This window comes from Rutilus rutilus, assembly GCF_951802725.1.
Source record: "Rutilus rutilus genome assembly, chromosome: 1".
Taxonomy (NCBI): domain Eukaryota; kingdom Metazoa; phylum Chordata; class Actinopteri; order Cypriniformes; family Leuciscidae; genus Rutilus; species Rutilus rutilus.
In genome coordinates this window covers 61,177,117-61,199,161 of record NC_140209.1, presented here as the reverse complement: position 1 = coordinate 61,199,161, position 22,045 = coordinate 61,177,117, and the positions used below count along the sequence as shown (strand labels likewise).

The 22,045-nt window shown below is 37.9% G+C and overlaps 2 protein-coding genes across 4 annotated transcripts in view; one reads left to right on the top strand and one right to left on the bottom strand.

Moving 5' to 3' along the window:
• LOC311295714 (splicing factor U2AF 65 kDa subunit-like) overlaps positions 1-15,504 on the bottom strand; it is a 23,993-nt gene extending 8,489 nt beyond the window's left edge. Inside the window, exons 1-7 of the mRNA XM_084417201.1 lie at positions 15,264-15,504; positions 11,633-11,807; positions 11,340-11,443; positions 9,249-9,400; positions 8,887-9,003; positions 4,605-4,743; positions 3,832-3,911 (exon numbers count right to left, since the gene is read on the bottom strand). Of these exons, the coding sequence (XP_084273327.1) occupies positions 3,832-3,911; positions 4,605-4,743; positions 8,887-9,003; positions 9,249-9,400; positions 11,340-11,443; positions 11,633-11,807; positions 15,264-15,312 (816 nt within the window). The 5' untranslated portion in view covers positions 15,313-15,504. The remainder of the gene's footprint in view (positions 1-3,831; positions 3,912-4,604; positions 4,744-8,886; positions 9,004-9,248; positions 9,401-11,339; positions 11,444-11,632; positions 11,808-15,263) is intronic.
• dhrs7ca (dehydrogenase/reductase (SDR family) member 7Ca) lies at positions 15,267-22,045 on the top strand. Of its 3 annotated transcripts, XM_084417544.1 has the most exons (9): positions 16,996-17,083; positions 17,612-17,653; positions 17,993-18,140; positions 20,428-20,540; positions 20,650-20,860; positions 20,940-21,032; positions 21,349-21,504; positions 21,636-21,888; positions 21,957-22,012. In XM_084417544.1, the coding sequence occupies exons 2-8, from the start codon at positions 17,633-17,635 to the stop codon at positions 21,845-21,847; spliced, it is 954 nt and encodes a 317-aa protein (XP_084273670.1). In that variant the 5' UTR covers positions 16,996-17,083; positions 17,612-17,632; the 3' UTR covers positions 21,848-21,888; positions 21,957-22,012. The 3 variants fall into 3 exon arrangements, with proteins under 3 accessions (XP_084273669.1, XP_084273668.1, XP_084273670.1); XM_084417543.1 differs by lacking the exon at positions 16,996-17,083 and adding an exon at positions 15,267-15,340 and having other exon boundaries at positions 21,636-22,033; XM_084417542.1 differs by having other exon boundaries at positions 16,980-17,083; positions 21,636-22,045.

The following is a 22,045-nucleotide window of genomic DNA, read 5'->3' as shown; positions in this document are numbered from 1 at the left end:
CAGAATATACAGAGTTTCAAGCTGTTTGCGCATAGGCCTACTAACTATTCTCCTACATCGGTTATTTATTTGTTTTAAACAGCAGACTTAACATTTATAATTTCTGGTTCATAATTTAGAGTAAATGAGCATATGAACCGTTGTGTTATACAGTGAGGAAAATAAGTATTTGAACACCCTGCTATTTTGCAAGTTCTCCCACTTGGAAATCATGGAGGGGTCTGAAATTGTCATCGTAGGTGCATGTCCACTGTGAGAGACATAATCTAAAAAAAAAATCCAGGATGATCCAGAGGAGTCATGGGAGAAAGTCATGTGGTCAGATGAGACCAAAATAGAACTTTTTGGTCATAATTCCACTAAACGTGTTTGGAGGAAGAAGAATGATGAGTACCATCCCAAGAACACCATCCCTACTGTGAAGCATGGGGGTGGTAGCATCATGCTTTGGGGGTGTTTTTCTGCACATGGGACAGGGCGACTGCACTGTATTAAGTAGAGGATGACCGGTGCCATGTATTGCGAGATTTTGGGGAACAACCTCCTTCCCTCAGTTAGAGCATTGAAGATGGGTCGAGGCTGGGTCTTCCGACATGACAATGACCCGAAACACACAGCCAGGATAACCAAGGAGTGGCTCTGTAAGAAGCATATCAAGGTTCTGGCATGGCCTAGCCAGTCTCCAGACCTAAACCCAATAGAGAATCTTTGGAGGGAGCTCAAACTCCGTGTTTCTCAGCGACAGCCCAGGAACCTGACTGATCTAGAGAAGATCTGTGTGGAGGAGTGGGCCAAAATCCCTCCTGCAGTGTGTGCAAACCTGGTGAAAAACTACAGGAAACGTTTGACCTCTGTAATTGCAAACAAAGGCTACTGTACCAAATATTAACATTGATTTTCTCAGGTGTTCAAATACTTATTTGCAGCTGTATCATACAAATAAATAGTTAAAAAATCATACATTGTGATTTCTGGATTTTTTTTTTTAGATTATGTCTCTCACAGTGGACATGCACCTACGATGACAATTTCAGACCCCTCCATGATTTCTAAGTGGGAGAACTTGCAAAAAAGCAGGGTGTTCAAATACTTATTTTCCTCACTGTATTTGTCACGTCGTAAAAATGCCCAAAACCAGTCGAAAGGAGAATTTCAGAACGACGGGACACTCATTTATAAGACACTTTATTCAACAGGAACAATAGCTCGTTCAGCACGTCACACGTCATTACGCTATTTCAGCGTCATTGCACATGCGCAGTCCTTTCAGTTTCGGTTTTCAATCCGATCAAGTGTTCACATGTCCTCTCGATCGGATTAGAAAAGGAATAAACCACCCCTTTCAATCCGATCGAAATTTCAGTCGGATCAAGCTAAATCGGATCGATTAAGGTGTTTACATGAAGGCTTTTCAGTCCGATTGAGCCGTCAATCCGATTACTAACGACTTATTTGGTTGCATGTAAACGTAGCCTGTGATATGAACAGTAAAAATGGTGTCGGTTTTGCCGTATCAATTTGAGCGCGAGCAATTATCCTTTGGAAGTGCATGAAAAGTGCTTTTGCTTTTGCAGCGCAGAAAATTGTCAGCATGAACCAAACTCTAACTCCAGACGTACCGAAGGTTCGAGCAGGAATTAAGCCTGTAATTATTGACGACTTGTTTCTGGCGGTTCAGATTCGGGTTCTTTCTTTTGGAAGACAATAATAAAAAGCATAATAGGGACACTTTAAAATAATGTAAGAAAGGTGCATAAAGAAAGGTCCTTTCTTTGCATGCAGTAATGATAAAAACATTTTTTAACAATCAAAGTTTCTGAAAAGGTTTCTTTTCCAAATTTCAAATCATTCAGACCAGACAAAATGAGCCCTACGGTAGACATGAAGTGGTCTAACATCAATGTGAGTCACTTCCCCGTTTGTTTTATATGCACATTGCAGAGAGCTGAATTTGCTTCAACCAAACGTTCCAAACATTTCACATTCACAGCCCTCCAAAAGCCCAACCCAGTTACCCAAAGACCCTTTAGTGATGTTCGCGCTCCGAGAGAGTGAAGGAAGAGAGAGGACAGCGAGGGGAGGGTCCCTGCTGACAGGAGGTGATCCGTGTGAGGAACTGAATGTCTTACTTGCCTTGTGTTACATGTTGGCATGGCAGCAGTAGATCAGAACTACTGAACAAATTATGAGCGCAGACTTAACGATCTTACGGGCCCCTAGCTGGGGGACAAAGTGGGGGAACAAAAAATGAAAGAGCTGTGAGTTTCAAAGCAGTAACAGCGACTGCAAGAAAGAAAATATATGAGAATATGAATGAAATAAATACCAGGGTACATTCAGCTCCAATTGATTAAATTAGTTAGTTAGCTAAAATCCAATTAGATCAATGAGGTGCACCATTACCCAAACCCCCTCGGTTGTGTCTGCAATAGAAACAACAAACTTCTGCAAGCGCACTTATGAAATATGGTGTGTGACTTCTATCTTTACTCCATCTTCACCTGCACATATAACTGCAAATTTGCTGTAATTACGGGTCCTATCAAAGATCTAATCAGCTATATTCACACTGCAGCTGAATGTGGACCAAATCCCTCAAATCTGTTTTTGGATGACAGTGTGAAGGGCAAAAATACGAATTTAGTTACAATTTTGTTTGCATCAGTGTGACCAGTCAAGTCGGAATTCATGCGATTATTTAAATTTGAACTAATACATAACTTGGACATAATCATAGCATATTATAAGTTAAATATTACATTTGTGGAGGCACTTATTGTACCATATTTATTTATTATATTCTTATTTTGTGAGCATTTTTCTGCATTGTCAGCCATTAAAATGCATGGTAAAAAGGTGACATTTGGCACACTGGTTGAGGAACACTGGAATATTCCTTGCACCACCAATTGCTCTTTTCATGGGTCAGAAGATTGGGTCAAATAATCAAACACATCAATGACTGACACATAGCCGCAATTTTTGCAAGATATTGACATGAAACATATTCATCAGTGCAAACAAAGTACAGAGTTTACAGGGCTAGTGACAACAAAACAATGTTATTTTACAATATTATAGTATTTATTAATATTTTGAATTAGCTTTTACTTTTATATTTTAAGTTTTAAACTTTTAAGTTTTAATTTATTTTATTCTGTGTTTTTGTCATTTTTAAAATTAATTAATTAAATTCCAGTTTCCATTTCAGTAATTTTAGGATTTTAAGTTACCGTCGCAGTTAGCTTTCTAATTTTCGTTTAAGTTTTTAAGGTAAGTTTTTGGTTAAGTTTTATATATTAATATGTATATATTATTCAGTTAACCACATTTAATATTTTTATTTTTATTTTTAGTTAACAAAAACAATACGGGCCAAGGTGAATGAAGGTTGGCCAAAAATCATTATAACCTTGGAATAATTTGGTCTATGATCATATATATTTTTTAAATATAGTCTGCAATTTGGAATGAATTTGAGCAGAAAATGTAAAATGGGCACATTTGCTTGCAGTGTGAACGGAGCCTAAATATCAACATGTATCCATTTCACTCTTTCAACGTGGTTTTAACATTTAAAAATGAAAAAATGATCTACCAGTTAGATTAAAAGTGTCATGGCTGATGATGTTACACTAAAGGGATTTCAGCTACAGACTTTCTGTATGTCAGTAAAGTAATATGTACTATTTCCACACATGTATATATTCTGACAAACACAATTTTGAATGGGCAATAAGAAATTGGGATACTCTTTGCTAGTGTACACAACCAACTGACCTTAGGTCCTAATAACTGATTAATTGATGGAGAAGCAAGGTTAAAGTGTACCTGATCATCATTGAGATAATTTGGTAGACCTCCAATGAAGAGTTTATGAGGGGAGTCCGGTACGACTGTGGAAACAACACCTGAAAACAAGGACAACAGGATTTTAATGCCCTGGAAAATGCAACATAAAAAATAATGGTTGTGTTTAAGTCAGTTTTCTATATCTTCAAAATAAGAATTCAAAACTCAACCCTTTTTGCAGCCTACTGACTCAACCAATGGCATATTTCTTTGGTGTGTCAGAAAAACAACTAATCCCAACACAAACTGACACCATTAGTTGAGCCAATGATGTTATGTCTAATCTATACAAAGAAATCCATTGCAGTTCTGTTTGATGTTGCCAGTGGTGCATAAATTGCAGACTTTGGGCCAGATTTAATAACAGCTTGCGTCAGGGCAGCGCAAACCCTCTCTCCCCTTTAAAAAACCACTGTCATGAAGACAGGCAGAGAGAAATTAGCGATGAAAAGGCGTGAACAATTATTTTTGTTTCTGACCTTATTGCATTTCCTGCTCTTGGTAGATTTCTTTGGTCGTAATGGAAATAAGCTTTTGCGTCTGTGTACTTTAATTAGTGCATTGACAGTAGACCATCTTTAGAAATTTACAGTCCCGTCGATGCTTATATGGGATTGCAGTCTCACGCTAATTCACCCTGTTTAGTAAATCTGGCGCTTTATTTTGAAAAAGCCCTGTAGAAAGTTGTACAATGTTTAATAGTCTGCTGATCTAAAACACATGAAAAGGTAAAACATGGCAAAAGTCTTGACCTGGAACATGAAAAGCGGGCTGCTCAGAGATACCGGGAAGAGGGCGGTAGTCATGTGGACGTCTGATCTTCAGCGACTGTCCTTGAAAGATAATGCCATCAAATGCCATGGCCTGAGTGGTTTCATCCACTGATCGAAACTGGGGAAGATAGACAGTCTGATTCAGTCAGGAATAGCTTAGAGTAGCCCACCCAGCCAACACAGCCATGTGGGGCCCAAATGGGTTTGACCTGGGCTATCTAACTGGGACCCAGCCAGTTTTGTCCTCGGTTTCCATGTAGGCCCCACATGGGTTTGCCCAGATGAAATGAACACTGCTTAGTGTGCACAGTACAGGCTGTTTAATGTAACACTGAATCAGTGTTGGAGGTAATGAGATAATTAAGTGATTGAATAATGATAGTGCATTAATGATGAACACCTGCTGTTAACAAGCATAATCACTGAAGGAAAGAGAAACACAAGAACTACTTCCAGCCACTGCCTTGGATGAAATCACCTGAAGATAAAATACATTACATCTCTCAAGATCTCATTAAACAACTCCACAAACAGCATTACCAGCTTCACTTATTACTAACCAGACTGACTTTATTTATGTCAGACGTCTTCAGAAATTCTTATTGAGAATTAACAGAGGTTTAGATGTTGATTACTTATTTGAAAGTAATAGTTTGATTTGATGTTACCATTGTGGCGATCAGTGTGTGCTTTAGTCAGGATCTTGACTTTTTAACACTAGTTTTTCTCTGGCAGCTGTGTCTGTTTGTTATGGCGAGAACAGCAAGAGAAAATGTAATCAGGTGTTGTATGCTGATTGATGATAAGAATATAATCATCATGTAGTGGCTTAGCTCATTGATTATGTGTGAGGTTCATACGGGTAGTATGATATTCATTTTGTTTTATTGTTGTGATTCTACAGCAAGAGAATAATAGAATTTAATCAGAAAGTCAAATGATTTTTAACACCACTTACATATTTTGGGCTCCTCCTAATCTTACTCACACACAGATATCAAGAATCAGCATATGAATCTCAACAATGGTGACATGCTTCATGGTGCAATGCATTCTGGGAGCTATGGATAAGTTTCGTATGATGCACCCAGAATGCATTGCACCATGAAGCATGTCACCATTGTTGAGATTCATATGCTGATTCTTGATGTCTGTTTGCGAATACAACTTTCAGTAGTCCAACATGTGTAAATGGGGTTTTAAAAATCATTTGATGTTCTGAATAAACTGTGCTGGATCTCTTGCTGTAGATTCACAACAATAAAACAAAATGAATGACATACTACCCGTACAAACCTTACACAAAATATCAGTGAGTTAAACCACTACATAACAATGCCTATATTCGTATCATCAATCGGCTTACAGCATCTGATTATATTTTCTCTTGCTGTTCTCACCATAACAAACAGACACAGCTGCCAGAGAAAAACTAATGTTAAAAAGTCAAGAGCCTGACTAAAGCACACACTGATCGCCACAATGGTAACATCAAATCAAACTATTACTTTCAAATAAGTAATCAACATCTAAACCTCTGTTAATTCTCAATAAGAATTTCTGAAGACGTCTGACAGAAATAAAGTCAGTCTGGTTAGTAATAAGTGAAGCTGGTAATGCTGTTTGTGGAGTTGTTTAATGAGATCTTGAGAGATGTAATGTATTTTATCTTCAGTTGATTTCATCCAAGGCAGTCACCACTTTTGAATAAGAAACAATATCAAGACTATAAAACTCGTCAAATCTCCGCGTATCACAACAAACGTATCAGTGAGAACACTTGTTCAAATAGCACACACTTAAACCTGACTGCACATCACATTTTTTACTTTATTGATTCTGCTTTTATTCGTAATGGACCGGTCAACGGGACATAAATTAATCCTTAAAGGATGGGACTTTATGGGACATTTGCACAAAAATAATAAATCACTTACCGTAGCCTATTTTATAAGTCGCTCCAGAGTCGCAGACTCGCATATCAGTCAAAAAAATGCGTCACGAGGAAGAAAAAACATATAGGCCTATAGCTTAAGTCGCACTGGACTAAGTCGCATTTTTTTAGAAATTTATTTCACAAAAAAAAGACAAAAACATGTTACAGACAGTTCTCAGCTACGGACGTGAGCGCTCAAAGCGGCACTAAACGAATGTTTTAAAACTTTCACAGAGACCTCAAACTGAAAGCACAAAGCCTGTCTTTAAATTTAATTTCGTTTTGTATTAATTGTATCTTAATTTTAATCGATGTTTCATCAAAACATTGTCTGGTTTTAATAAATAAGAAGGCTATTAGAAAATAGATAATCAGGACACGGAGGCGCTGGCGAACCTGGAGCTCGTCTCATAATCAACCGAAACTCAGCGTAGGCCTATAAGGTAGCCTATCGCCTCACAGACCTGAGACATATAGATAGCTTGAAATGTCTACTTTTAAGCAGAACAATTCAAAACGAAAGAAAACAGACTGCGCTGCTTATGTAGGCCTAATTCGTATGAAATGTGCGGCTCCTCGCATTTCTCTCTGGCGCTGCGAAGATCGCGATTCGTCAACTTCATGGCCCACACTGACATAAAAAAAAAACTGTTTTATTAGTAAACAATTAAAATGTCTCCTGCTATATTTTACATATTTGCCTGTTCCTTACAAAACACTAACAGTGGGGTTTTTGACTGTGTTTTTTTTTTTTTTTTTTTGCAGCTGCGGATAAATTATTTCGACACACACACAATACACACTGCGCTTATGTTTTAAAAACATAATTTAACATATATAACAATTTTTAAATAGCCCACTTAAAGTGTTTATTACAAATAAATGACTAAATGCTAAAAATGAATACATTTTAATGAACTAACATATGCATTGCATTTACAATTCTGTGAAAACAGGGGGTGCTGCAGCACCCCCACTTCCCGCGTCCCTGCTTGTACCGAACTGTAATAGTCAACATAGCGCCATATTGTCTATGACGAGAAAAATCAGGGTTGCTTCTCATTTCTTATTTGTGCATCCTCACTTCCTTTCCTCGCGTCGCAGCTCCACCCCCCTTTGGATACGAGGGACGGTTGCAAGGAAAGACAATGAAAGACAGCTGCCCTTATGTTGCTGAAGTTTGATTATTTAAGAAATTCATAATAAATAATAAAAAAGCAAGATGCCCTGTTGATATATGTGAGATGTATGGTTTATTTGAACGGCATGGGTAAAACAAAAATTGTAATTATTGTGACAGATGTGAAGGGGGAGGAAAAGGAAACACAACTACAACTGACTTCCAGCCATTACACTTATTATTAACCAGTTTGACTTTATTTCATACATCTACAAAAGTTCTTATTGAGAATTAACAGAGGTTTAGATGTTGATGTTTTATTGAATGTTTCTGTAAGTCACCGTTATGATGATCAGTGTTTGCTTTAGTTGGGCTCTTGACCCTTGACATCTACATCTTCACACAAAAATACATTAGATTTTCTCTTGGCTGCTGCAACTTTGTATTTATAAAGCAAAGCAAGAGAAAATAAGATCAGGTCATGATGGTTAAGTTTTGATTATGACGTAATCATCATGTAATGACCTGATTCACTGATCTCATTCATAGTCTAAAGCTCTGATTATGATAGATGTGTAATTATAGTAAAAATGATTGTAGCTCTATGATTCTACAGATTGAGATTCAGCAGTGATAAACTGAACTGAACCATTTCAAAAAATACATTTTGCACAGAAACTTCTAATACATCCATTTAAGTATTTTAGAAGAACCCCAGGTATCCTTAAGCATTCGGTCCTTTTTAGAGTCGCATCGTGAAATCACGATGGTTCGTTTAGATGTCTTTGGTCAATGTTACATTCATATTTCAGTCGAACCGCACCAGAGATTGTTTGGAAGTGGACTGATACACTCTGAAAAGTTAGGTCCTGGTCCGTTTGTTCGGATGGCAGCGTTCACACTTGAACCGCACTTACAGAGCAATCACACCAGAGTTTGTTTAAATCAAACCAAACCGGCCAAGTGTGAACACACCCTCATTGGCGCTTTGAACGTCATTTCATTAGATTTCGTAAAGCTTTGGTTGTCTTCCGATGTCATCATGTGTTATGGACTAAATTACATTTGAAATTCAAGTGACTTTACTAATATTAACACTCTACCATTATTATTGTCTTTACGAATATATTCCTATATTCTTTATCATTCTATTGCAGTCTATTTCTGTCAGACTACTTTACTGAGTGACATCTGTATTGTCTCACCTCTAAGAAAGCAAAGTTCTTGTCCTGGTTGATCTGCACTGCGAGCACAGGATTGCTGGGAGCTTGAGACAGTCCTGCAAGTCTCATCTGGGTATTGAAGAATTCAGCCATGGACTCCTGAGAGACAAACATAAAAGCAGGACTTTCCAAGAGAAATATCTTTCTTTATATATATTTAAAAAAAAATACATAGAGGAACACTTGACACAACTCTTTACATCAAAACAAACAACTCTCATTTCTAGAAATAACTTTTCATCTGTAACTTTCAAGTTAAATGGCTGATTCGTCATTGCACAAGAGGATGAGAACTGAACTGTACAAACAAAATGTTTTGAGGGACACTATTCTGGGACACTTACCTCAGTGATGCCAAACGGGATGTTGCCAACATACAGGCGTCGTGCTTGCCTGGTCATCTGGCTGCCAACGGCGGGCACTTGTGTGGGTGCGACTGCCAAACCAGCATTAGTGGATGTAGCCAGCAGAGCAATGCTGGGGATCTGCCCAGCAGCTACATTACAACACAACCAATTCAAGCACAGTTCAGACAAATATTGAATTATTTCATTTGAAAACATGGTGTGCTGTAAAACAGCAAAATTTCACACACAAAAAAAAATTCCTTTGAAATGTTAAATGGATGAGAGTTGAGTGTTTCTCACAAAAGAATAACTACAACAAAAACTCTTAGTCTATCAACTCATTTACTACAGATTTAATGTGGCACATCTGAACATTTATGCCCGGTTTCACAGACAAGGCTTAAACTAGTCCCAGACTAAAACGCATGTTTGAGCTGTTTTAACTGAAAGCAACTCACACTCATATATCTTAAAAAATGTCAATGTCATTGTTTTGTCTCAAGATGCACATCAGTATTACACCATGTTTTTTTCTAAGACACGTTTATAAAAACTACTTGAATGCCCTGATTTAACTAAGGCTTAATCCTGGCTTAATCTAAGCACTGTCTGTGAAACCAGGCCATAGTCTGAGTTTTATAATGTTTTACAAAAAAAAAATTAACCTCAAAATTACACCCTGCATCCAATGGAACCTTGTTTCTGCCATGTAATAAAAAAATATATATTAAAAAGGTAATTGAGACTTTTTATCTCACAATTCTGAATTTTTTTTCTCACCATTGTGAGGCGGCCATTTCAGCATTGTGAATTAATTGTCAAGTTCAAGAAACCAGTTGGAGATGACTTTAGCTTTGTGAAATGGCATGTTACCCTGCTGGAAGAAGCTATCAGAAGATGATACAATGTGGTCATAAAGGGATGGAGATCTTCAGCAATTATACTCAGGAAAGCAAAACAAATATCCCTCACACCATTACACCAGCAGGAGCCTGAACCGCTGATACAAGGCATTATTGATCCATGCTTTCATGCCAAATTCTGACCCGACCATCTGAACGTTGCAGCAGAAATAGGGACTCATCAGACCAGGTAATGTTTTTCCAGTCTTCTACTAGTTTTGGTGAGCTTGTGTGAATTGTAGCCTCAGTTTCTTGCTCTTATCTGACAGGAGTGTCACCGGTGTGTTTTCTGCTGCTGTAGCTCTTCTGCTTCAAGGTTTGATACGTTGTGTGTTCAGAGATTGTTGTGTGTTCAGAGACTTGTAATTTGAGTTACTGTTGTCTTTCTATCAGCTGAAACTGGTCATTCTCCTCTGATCTCTGGCATCAATAAGCCATTTTCTCCCACAGAACAGATGCTCACGGGATATTTACTCTTTTTCTGCCCATTCTCTGTAAACCCTAGAGATAGTTGTGCGTGAAAATCTCAGTAGATCATCAGTTTCTGAAATACTCAGACCAGCCCGTCTGGCACCAACAACCTAGACACATTTAAAGTCACTTAAATCGCCTTTATTCCTCATTCTGATGCTCAGTTTGAACTTCAGCAGATCTTATTGATCATGTCTACATGCCTAAATGCATTGAGTTGCTGCATGTGATTGGCCGATTAGATATTTGCATTAACAAGTAGTTGAACAGGTGTACCTAATAAAGTGGCCGGTGAGGTATAAGCTCACAATTGTGAAAAAAAATATCAGAATTAAGAGATAGAAAATCACTTTTTTTTTATTCCCTGGCAGTAAAGAGGATCTTCCATAGCATCCACTCTGAAAAGTGTCAGTATAAGTAAAAAAAAATATATACACACTGAATACATCTTTAATACAGAAACCATTATTTCAATAAATTTTCAGCAAAAAACACTGTGTCATGATAGATTTGTTTGGCCACCTAAGCAAAATCATCCCTTAACTATCTCTACTTTAACTGAGGTATTTTAAGTTCGAGCTGCAATAGTAAATGTCTTTCTTCACACATTTTGCTGCATTTTATTTCCTCTGTGTGTGTGCAACATCAGAAGTGCATAGGGAATGGTGATCACGACAGTTACTGTTATCGTGATCTTTGATTACTCATGCCGCACCTTGCATGGCTTTGTACTGCATTGGAGTGATGTGCTCAAAGCCTGAAGGGGGAACATCCCAATACTTGCACATCTTTTTCTTCCTGGTTCGACGTGGAGAATAGCTGAAAAAAAAAAAAAAAATCAGAGTAGATGGGGAAGAAGCCGCACACTTAATCAACTCTGCCAACTATTTGTGTGATGTCAACTTAGAAGACTTTATAGTTTTACAGACAACAGAAACAGTAAGGGTGCAAGAATAAACAAGTCTTGTGTTGGTTCTGATGGACAGTATGACTGGTGTTGAGTGTCACCTGTGTTTCTTCTGATCCCGTGAGCTGCTCCTGTGGTCCCGGCTCTTCCGGTCTCGACTGCGACTGCTCTTCCCTCGGCTGCGACTGCTTCTGTCTTTGCTCCAGCTGCACCGTTTCTTGCTGCGACCAGGAGAGCTACTGCGACTCCTCCTCTTATGCCTCTCCCTCTCTCTCTCTGCATGAATAATGTTATGCATATTAATGGAAATATCATATCTTTAAAAGTGAAAATATACTGTAATCCAAAATATCTCTGTTCAATTTCTAAGCAGAAGCCAGAGGTGTGCTGTTTCCGAACTCCCTGAAACACCTCCATTGTAGTCTTCAGTTTTCATCCAGGAACGAACACGTCACAATAAATAAAGGGGCGGGGCCTGGTTGAGTTAGTTAGTAGTGTGTTGAAACTAGCAGTTATGGTAAGGGGCGGGGCATTTCCCAAACACGCTCGAAATGTTTCACCAATCAAAACACACTGATCCAGTTAACCAATCAGAGCACATTGTGCTTTTCAGAAGGAGGGGCTTCATAGAGACAGGAACTAAACCAGGACTGTGTCCGAAATCGGCACCTATAACCTCAAATAGGGCACTATTTAAAGGAGAACTCCGGTCAATTTTAACATTGAGCTCATTTTTTTGTACATTTGGAGTGCTGTCAGTACAGAGAACAATGACAAAAATCGGTGTTTCCTACACCGTGTTATCCTCTTTTTAAAATTTGCACCCTGTTGACTTCAATGGGGCAAGTTTTAAACCTGCTTTTAGGCTCTTAACATCCTTGATGTGTCATTACAAGTGCACAGGTCATGTGAGTGATTCCTTCGGAGTGAACGCGGGTGAATCTGACTGCAGTAGATGTGAAAGAAATATATAAAAAATGATGTTTATTCAGCCAGTTACCTCAACCACAGTAGTCGATTGTCGAGTTCACGCGCGTGATCATAGGTACTAAACCTATGCGCGTGAACTCGACAATCGACTACTGTGGACATCGACCGAAAACAGGATGTAAATACAGGAATGTGCGCTGGCTGAATAAACATAATTTTTGATATATTTCTTTCACATCTACTGCAGTCAGATTCACTCGCGTTCACTCCGAAGGAATCACTCACATGACCTGTGCACTTGTAATGACACATCAAGGACGTTAAGAGGCTAAAAGCAGGTTTAAAACTTGCCCCATTGAAGTCAACAGGGTGCAAATTTTAAAAAGGGGATAACTGGGTGTAGGAAACACCGATTTTTGTCATTGTTCTCTGTACTGACAGCACTCCAAATATACAAAAAAATTAGCTCAATGTTAAAATTGACCAGAGTTCTCCTTTAAGGGGACCGCCATTTGGTGTCCGAAACCATAGTGGATGTTATCGAGAGCACTCATTCAATCCCACAATGCACCGCAACTAGTGTACAACTGGTGTACACTCAACAGCTATTGAATACCCATAATGCACTGTGAGGATCATGTCGAATGAATTCCCGCGTCTGACCAGAAGATGGCGCCCGCAACTGAATCATCCATCCATCCATTTTCCAAGCCGCTGGTCCAATGTGGGTACAGCGTAATATCATACAGGTATAAAATCCAATATAATTGTTTAATTAAGGTTTATACATGCTAGTTTCCATGACAGAGTTCAGGATAAATCTTTTCATTACTACTGGAGCTTCCAGTTTGCTTAGTTTCAAATGATTATTAAACAGAAAGCACAAACTATGCAAAAGCAGCAACTCTTCCATGCCTCGATGTCCAAATTCACTCACTCTTTTTCATTCACTCCTTCAAGTGGACTATATTAGTGGAGTAATGTAGGGAATAGAGAATGAGGGTTTAGGGGGCGATTTCAGACACAATCTGAGCGTTACTGACAGCCTGGAAAGAGAGGAGCTGCAACAATGTCAAATATGTGAACAATTACGTGTTTTTGAACATTCAAGCATGAAAACCTATTCTAGTACAACCTAAAAAGCTCCTGAGATAGGAGCTGTAATATAAATATAAAAATATATTGAGATGGTTTTTGGTATTTATACCGCAAATATATATTCTTAAGGACATCAAGACCTAAAATAAAACTTCAGAAAGGTGTACAATATGTGACCTTTAATAAAGAATTTGCATTTGTTGCCATCTGTCAAACCACACACATTTAATCAAGAAAGAACACACCTATTTATGAAAGAATTGCAGAAGGAATCAGTTTTGTATATACATTTGCAAGGCTTACATTCATTATACTGTACTTGACTGGATATTATGCAAGCAGCTCAGTATCATAAGTCATATCAGATGTCACTGTGTACATAAAAGCCACTAACATTACACTTGTGTCACGATTCGGTTCAAAACATGATCTATGCTTTCCACAAAGCCAAAAGAGAGTTAAAACAGTAATTATTACTTCTAACATACGCTGTATATTAAACTATTACATTAGTCATAGATCTGAATAGGTTTGGACTTGTTCTTCTCCCCCAATGCACAGGGCAATAGTGACACCAGAATATAAATATTCATAATTCACTTAGCTAAAAATAAAGTATCATGTTAGACGCATATGCTTGAACTCTGTCCCTGACTGCATACATTTAACATGTTTTAAATGTAGTATTTTATTAAATAGTGTGTTTTATTTTTAATTTATCAATAATAATAACGTGGAAGCTCAAAGGTGTGACCTTGTGGTTTTGCCATATGTGACATTACCATATCTGATGTAAACTTTAATTTCGAGTAAACTATACATGATACTGTTGCATCTTTTTATAGTGATATATTGTGAGACAGTTTATTGTCCCATATAAGCCAGTGTAAATAACTCATAGATGAAACTGTAACATTTCGATATTTATAAGCGAGCGCGCACACACACACTGTATTAATCCAGTCTTATCATAACAGTGCTTATTTGTTAGGTTTTCAATGATGTATTGAATATATACTGAAGACGACTAAGAATTATGTTATAAGAACAACTTTGTGAAATGTTAGTGTATGATGTTGATAGTTTTGATTCTCTACACCTGTGGTTCCTCTGCTGGACTTCAGACGGGCACTAAAATCCCCAAAACACCAGCTGATTAACAGGGATTGAGCAAAAATGATCAGGAAATGAAGAAAAAGATCCTGTAGCATTTGAACACAGATGACACTTGCTTTGAAATTATGTTATCTATGCAATGAAATTCATATATTTATATTTTAATCATTGCTTATGTGTTCAAAAGTGTCCAAATATTTTTGGGGCCACTATATAGTGTAACTATATCTGTGTAAAATTATTAAAAATAAATCTGTTTCATTTAAAATACATTCTACAATTATTATGCATGTGTTCCTATGAAGAAACGCAACATGCACATTTAGTTGCATGTGTGATTTACAGATGGCAACATTGCGAAAACTTGAAAAATTGAAACTAAAATTTAAATAGTTTCAGTAGTGTTCATATACCTATATTAGCCTGGTGACAGTTGCTATCGTTTGTTTATCATTCATCATCACAGTCATTGTTTGTGTTAATTGTGTTATGCTGTTATGTCCAGGCAGCTGTTTAATAGACTGAAGCAGAGCACACACACACACACACACACACAGGTCATGAACACTGCAGGTGTCTTTACTGTACCTTGCCGATTCTCGCTCAGCTGTTTCTCGAACTCCTCGAAATCAGACATGATCAGATCTGACGGATCAGGCGCTCATGTGAGTATCAGCTCATAAACACAGACACTGAACAACACTATAGTAGTGATCCGCTCTCTCATCTGATAATGGTGACGCGATGTCAACATGTGCTGAAAACGTTTGTTTAGGAAATCAGTCCTATATTTTATAACAGACTGGGAAGCTTCACTGCAGGTCTAGGCGAGTGGGCGGGGCTTAGCACTGTGGGCGTGCGTTTCGGCTATTCTAATTGGCTGACACTGCTGTCAGTTACAGATGCAGGCGGTTACGCGTCTTCTAATTGGTCTACACTTGTGTTACCCTTTCAAGCAGGAAGTAACAATCATTATTAGCTTTTGAACTACAATAACAGAGGCAGTTTCCGAAATCACCCCATCTACACTTAGGAAAATATTTTATTATTAGAGTATTTCTGGACATGATATAAGACATGTCATATAAGAATGTTTTCTAGGCTAAAGCTTTTTTAGGCCTCAAATAAACAAAATAAAAAAAGCTAATTCTTTCAGCTAATTACTGTCAAAGGGAACATAACACCTTCTGCTTCAAGATAAATCTCAGGTTAAATATTAAGGCATAATTATAGCCAGAAATAAATGTGTAAATGACAACCCCAAATAGAAAAGCCTTTGTGGTTGCAAAAAGACTTGACCTTGAGAGGTAAAGCCTGTTGAATCTTTATAGTGAGTTCAGGATTGACTAATAGCATGCTTTAAAGATAATCTGAATCACACAGACACAGCAATCAACTTCATTCTGGAATTTCCCTAACCTGGGGACATTTTTGCTCTAAATCATGTGAGCTGCCATTTGTGATATAGATTTTTTTTTCTTTTTTTTCTACTTTTATATGGCCATGTATTTAAAGCAACATTTCTGAAATCACCAATATTTAATTTGGAGCAAAACAATTTTTTAAAACATTAAATAGATATTTCTATGAAACATTTAGTTAAATTAAAGATTGGTTGGAGAAAAATGTACATTTACATACAATTTATTTACATTACTACAGTATTTATTTTTGTCTAAGTGTAATTCTCCAAACAAATGTTTACCCCCCAGTTGTTCCTTTAGAATCAGATATGAAACTCAGGTTGAAATATTTTGTCTTTCACCATAATATAAGAGTTTTAATTATTATTATTATTATTTTTTTAAATAGCTTGTTATAATTTTGCATGTTTTGTCAGTAACTAATAATGTAAAGCATAGCATATGAATCATTGCATTGATTTTTTTTATATGCACATATTAACAAATATGCACATGATCAAAGTTGACTGCACGTTCCCCCCAGTGATTTAGGATTAAGAACAACTGGTGATACTACATTCATCAAAGAGAGAAATAGAGAAGTTTAAACTGGTTACTGGTGTCTCAGTCTGATGTGATCTGTAAAAGAATTCTTTCAGTTGTTCTCCAAATTATTATTAGTTCAACTTATATGGGACTTTAAGCTTTTGTACATATATGCTGGATAATTAATTGCTCAGTTTTGTTCTGAAATCATGGTGAATTTCACTTTTCTGAGGAAGAATAATCAAACATTAACACCAGTCTCAGTTCAAAGACTCAACCCATTTAAAGCTTTACTTCTAAACTTAACAACAGTTTCCCATGCTGCTATATACAACACACGACAGCTTCAGCTGTGGGCTATTAAAAGCACTCAAACCCTGCAGTGTGTGTTTAGAGCTGTGCAAGTGAGCTGACGATCACTAACACTGATTCATATAATCCTAAAGACTCGTTTTAGTGGTAAGTGATGAAGAACAATACGAGCTCTGTCTAGTTGTGTTGACTGTGTCCTGTTGTGCTGATTTGACGTTCTTTGTTCAAAACATGTTTACCTCAGTGTTGTTATGACCAACAATTATTTGTATTGATTTTTAATTTTGTTGTTGTTTCTTAGTCAGTCCTGCCGCAGTAATCCAAATGTAGACTGGGAACTCTTGGCTAATTCTAGGCTGGAATATATTTAGAGCTTTTCTCAACATGGAGTAAATGGTTTGAACACAGATAGACTTTAGAGAGTTTTACTTTGTGACTTTACTACTGGTATTGTTTAATATAAAGTAATGTATAGACTGTCACAAATATCTAACCAAGGCATATGCTTTTTGGTAACATATAAATAAACTACTCTTATTTTAAGCCAAATATAATTGTAACTACAGGGTTGTCCAAAATAAGATTCAGAGAGTTTGATATAAAATGTAAGTCAATCCATGACTTTATAAATGGCTTTAATTCTTATTAATGTATATTCTTTTTCCTTTGTTTAAGGTCTAACATTACTTAAACACCATGGGTATAAGTGATATTATGGTAAGAAATTATGTTTTATTTTGAAAGCATTTAAGCAAATGTATTTAAACTTTCCTTCTTCTGTTGAACACAAACTACAGAATGCATGTCAAATGGACTATTGATAGTATTTTTAACCTTTTTGGAGCTTTTAAGACCCTGGTTGCAGGGAAATCCTATTATAGGACATTCTTCAGTACAGTCATCGAAACCGTATAATATAATGTGTTTTGCAGAAAAGAAGTCATACTGGTTTGAAATGACGTTAGAGTGAGCAAATGTTAAAATATTTTTTATTTTGATGGAATAATTCTTGTAAACATTAATAATTAATTTGCATTGTTTGAATGTCTCTTTCAGAGTCTCTCAGTTTGGCCTGTGCTCTCAGTGGTGGTGTTCGCAGCTGGTGTCTTTTATCTCTACAGTCTGATACTCAGGCATTTAGCCAAGACAACTGTGAGGAACAAAGTGGTGCTGATTACGGATTCACTCTCAACACTCGGAAATGGTGCTGCTTTTTCAGAACAACTGGATCATTCCTGTCATGCAGTACCTTAACATGAATATGTCTCTATTGGGATTTAAGGAAGTAGTTCTATAAAAGGGTAAAGCAGAAATGTGTAAATATAGAAATATGATCTTAACTTTATTACTTACTGAAAATTTAGCAGGATAGAAACAGAGAGCTAAAGTTAGCCATTTCTCATTGTGGGATTGAGAGTTATACATGAGGATAACTAGTCATTTTGATATTTAACCATCTTTTGAAATCTTTTCATACCAAATTCTGTAATATTTTTTGGTGCAAGTTGAAAAAGGAGAGGAGGTGGATAGCTTTTATTTTGCAGATCGCTGTTATTTGCTAGAAAACCAAACAAAAGAGAATAAAACTGGGAGAGCAAAACAAACAACAACAAAACAGCTTTACCCTATGTAAAGACAACACAGAATTAAGACTTAATAAACTGGGGGCATATATATATATATATATATATATACATATACAGGCTAATAACGAACTGAACATGAAACAGGTGCACAAAACAATCAGCTATGAGGAAATGAACATAAGGAACTGAAATGAACATGTAACAAAAACGGAAGAGAAACTAACAGACCAAAGTGAGGCCGAAACAAACTTTGACTTTGAAATATGAAAGTGAACCTGGTGAAGCCAAAGAGATGGAAGAACAGGGTGACGCCACAGGACCAGATGTCTAAGACCGGTGCCAGGGCATCCAGGACCAAGATGGAGCTGGGTGTTGGGAAGACCAGGGAAGACGAGGCAGCACCGGTGGCAGCAAGGACAATGGTGACACCAGAATGATGGAGGAGCTCGGTGAAGCCGCAGGGCTGGAGGACTCAGTCACAGCCACAAGCCCAGGGATGGCAAGCCATGGTGGAGCTGAGGGAACGAGTAGCCACAGTGGAGTCAAATCAATTCAAGTCACCTTTATTTATAAAGTGCTTTTTACAATGCAGGTTGTTTCAAAGCAGCTTTACAGTGATAACAGGAAAACAATGCGACAAATTTTGTTTTGGCTGTACAGCAGATCTAGAAGCAAATAGTGTTGAGAAATCGACGGGCTAAGGCGGAGTCTTTATGGTGAAAATAGCATCTGGCTCTAGACACGGGACAATGACTTCCTCCTCTGGATTCGCTGAAGGCATCAGCTCTGTTGTTGGCTCGGACTCTTTGTTCTTGGAGGACTGGAGTGTGGGGAAGTCCTCTGGCTGGACAGACCCTGGAATGTGAGGAGTTTGCAAGGAAGTGATGGTATTGGCGCTGTCTTTAAACACCCCAATGGTCGCATGAGGACATCCATCCACAGCGTGTAGTCATTTTACTGCTGTAGTGAACAGCTGGACTTCCCTTGACTCCCACGGCATCAGCATCTGGAGGTGGTCATCAAGCCCACTCCAAAAACAGGTCTTGAGTGTGTGGTCGTTCCAGGGTACATGATGGCACATGTCCATGAATTCCTCCACATGCCGTTCCAGAGGACAACCTACCTGGATTAAATCCATTAATGAGTCCTCTGTATGGAAGAAAGGTGCTGGGTAGCGATCCATACCCATATCAACAGGTTCGGTGTTCTGTCACACTTTTGTTGGTGTGGTTACAAAGGAGGAGAGGACGTGGATCGCTTTTAACTAGCAAATCACTTTTCTTCCGTAGGAAAATAAATGAAAGGGAATCAAACTGGGAGAGGAAAACAAACAACAAAGAAACAGCTTAATCCTATAGTCTATGTCAAACAAAGACTAAACAAACTGAGGGCATATAAACAAACACAGGCTAATAATGCACTGAACAAGAATCAGGTGCACAACATCATGACAACAAATGAGGAAATGAACACAGGGAACTGAAATGAACGTGACCAAAATGAAACAGAAACAGACTCAAACCCTGGCGAAGAATAACAGGATGCTGATGGGAAATTGATGTTGAGGACATATATAAGGAAAATGTATAAATTAATTTAAATTAAAACAAAAATAACAATGTAAAAATGGCATCAAGCTCAGCTTAAACCAAAGTAGAGGAACAATTTAATATTAACACAATTTGGTTATTGAAAACTCATATAATTAATAATTTTATCTTAAAAAAGTGGTATTATCCAGTATATTGAGACATATATAATGAGGACATGAAAATGTACCGCATGTTAGGAATGATAGACTGCTCTCCTCTAAAATAAATGTCCTTGTGAGACTGTGATGAACCATGATTATATATGTGTGCAGATGAATTGCATATTTGTTGTTTAACATTGTGGTCATTTTAGAATGTGCAAAACTCTTCCATACTGGTGGAGCCAGACTGATCCTTTGTGGAAATAACTGGGAAAAGTTGGAGACTCTTGCTGAGCGTCTGATGAGTGAATCGGATCCAACACTTGTGAGTGCAGAATTACCATTAACAATATGAACGAACATTGTCTGAAATATTCTGCAATGTTTTTGTTAAGACTGTGGATGTAATATGTGAGGTTCAATTCTAACTTTAGACGTTTCCACCCAAACTGGTGGAGCTAGACTTCAGTAACATGGAGAGCGTTCCTGAGATCATCTCTGAGATCTTGGAGTGTTACGGCTGTCTGGATGTCCTCGTCTTCAACACCAGCATGAAGGTGAAGGCTCCCGTACACAGTCTGTCCCTCCAGATGGACAGGATTGTCATGGACGTCAACTACTTTGGGCCCGTCACACTGGCTAAGGGTAAAACTTCGACACTGCTGTCAACAATAACTCTCAGTTGTGTTCAAGCATTTTAAACTGATCTTACTCACGGTCACAGGCGTTCTTCAGTCGCTGATCTCCAGAAGAACGGGTCACATTCTTCTAGTCAACAGCATTCAGGGGAAACTGACGGTGCCCTTCCGCGCCAGCTGTGAGTTTTACAGGATCAATTCTGGCATCATTTACTCACATTCATGTCGCTCCAAACCCGCTGTTATTTTCTGAATGAAACACATTAGGAGAAAGTTTGAAGAATGTTAATGCAGCTCTTTTCCAGCTTAAAGATCATCTAAATCAACTTCTCTACTGAAAACACAACAGCATATGAGTTTGAAATGACATGAGGAGTTTTACTTTAGGGTGAACTATTCCTTTAATGTTCATACAGTTAATCAGCAGTAATAAATCAATGCATATGTTGAATATTTAGATATCTTTGTCAGTGTAAGTCGTTATGCTTTGTTCAGATGCTGCATCCAAGCATGCCGTTCAGGCTTTCTTTGAGTGTCTGCGGGCTGAGGTTCAGGAATATGGGATAACCGTCAGCACCGTCAACCACACCTTCATAAAAACTTCAGACACAAACTCAAAGGACGAGGACTCAGCAAAACCCATGTGTACACGTGAGTGAACGCCACCGTCAGTTCATCATGCGAAGATCATGGTTTGTAGCTCTTAACATCTTTCTTGTTTGTTTGGATTGTCCACTATATTCCACTGGACCTTCTGCTTGGACACTGACTGGAAACTGCAGACCTCAAAGCGAAGTCCTTTGGTGTGAATGCTGAAGAAATGGCCACTGAGATCCTGAAGACTCTGAGTAGCAAGAAGAAGGAGATTTTAATGTCCCGCTCCTTCATCCCTAAAGCAGCTCTCTATGCCAGATCTCTCTTCCCAAACCTGTTCTTCTCCATCATGGCAGCAGGAGTCAGAAACACTGCAGCTGTGGAGATGTCTGAGGATTGAAGGACAACGGTGTGTTAAAGTTTATGATGTGTCACTGTGCTGTAATGCGACAATTAGAAGAGAATTTAATAAATAAATCAGCAAGATGGATCAGATGTGGATGGATCAGTCTATGCCTGTGTTTCCCAACCTTTTTTCAGTCACGGCACCTTTGAAAAAATAAATTGTGTCTCCCTGTTTGTCACGATACTGGAATTG

What these genes read in the sequence shown, in the direction of transcription:
- dhrs7ca (XM_084417542.1), top strand. Translation starts at nt 17,633, where the DNA reads ATGGGTATAAGTGATATTATG. An exon ending in ACTCTCAACACTCGGAAATG is followed by an intron (nt 18,141 to 20,427) that starts GTGCTGCTTTTT and finishes TGGTCATTTTAG; the next exon opens with AATGTGCAAAACTCTTCCAT. An exon ending in GTGAATCGGATCCAACACTT is followed by an intron (nt 20,541 to 20,649) that starts GTGAGTGCAGAA and finishes TTCTAACTTTAG; the next exon opens with ACGTTTCCACCCAAACTGGT.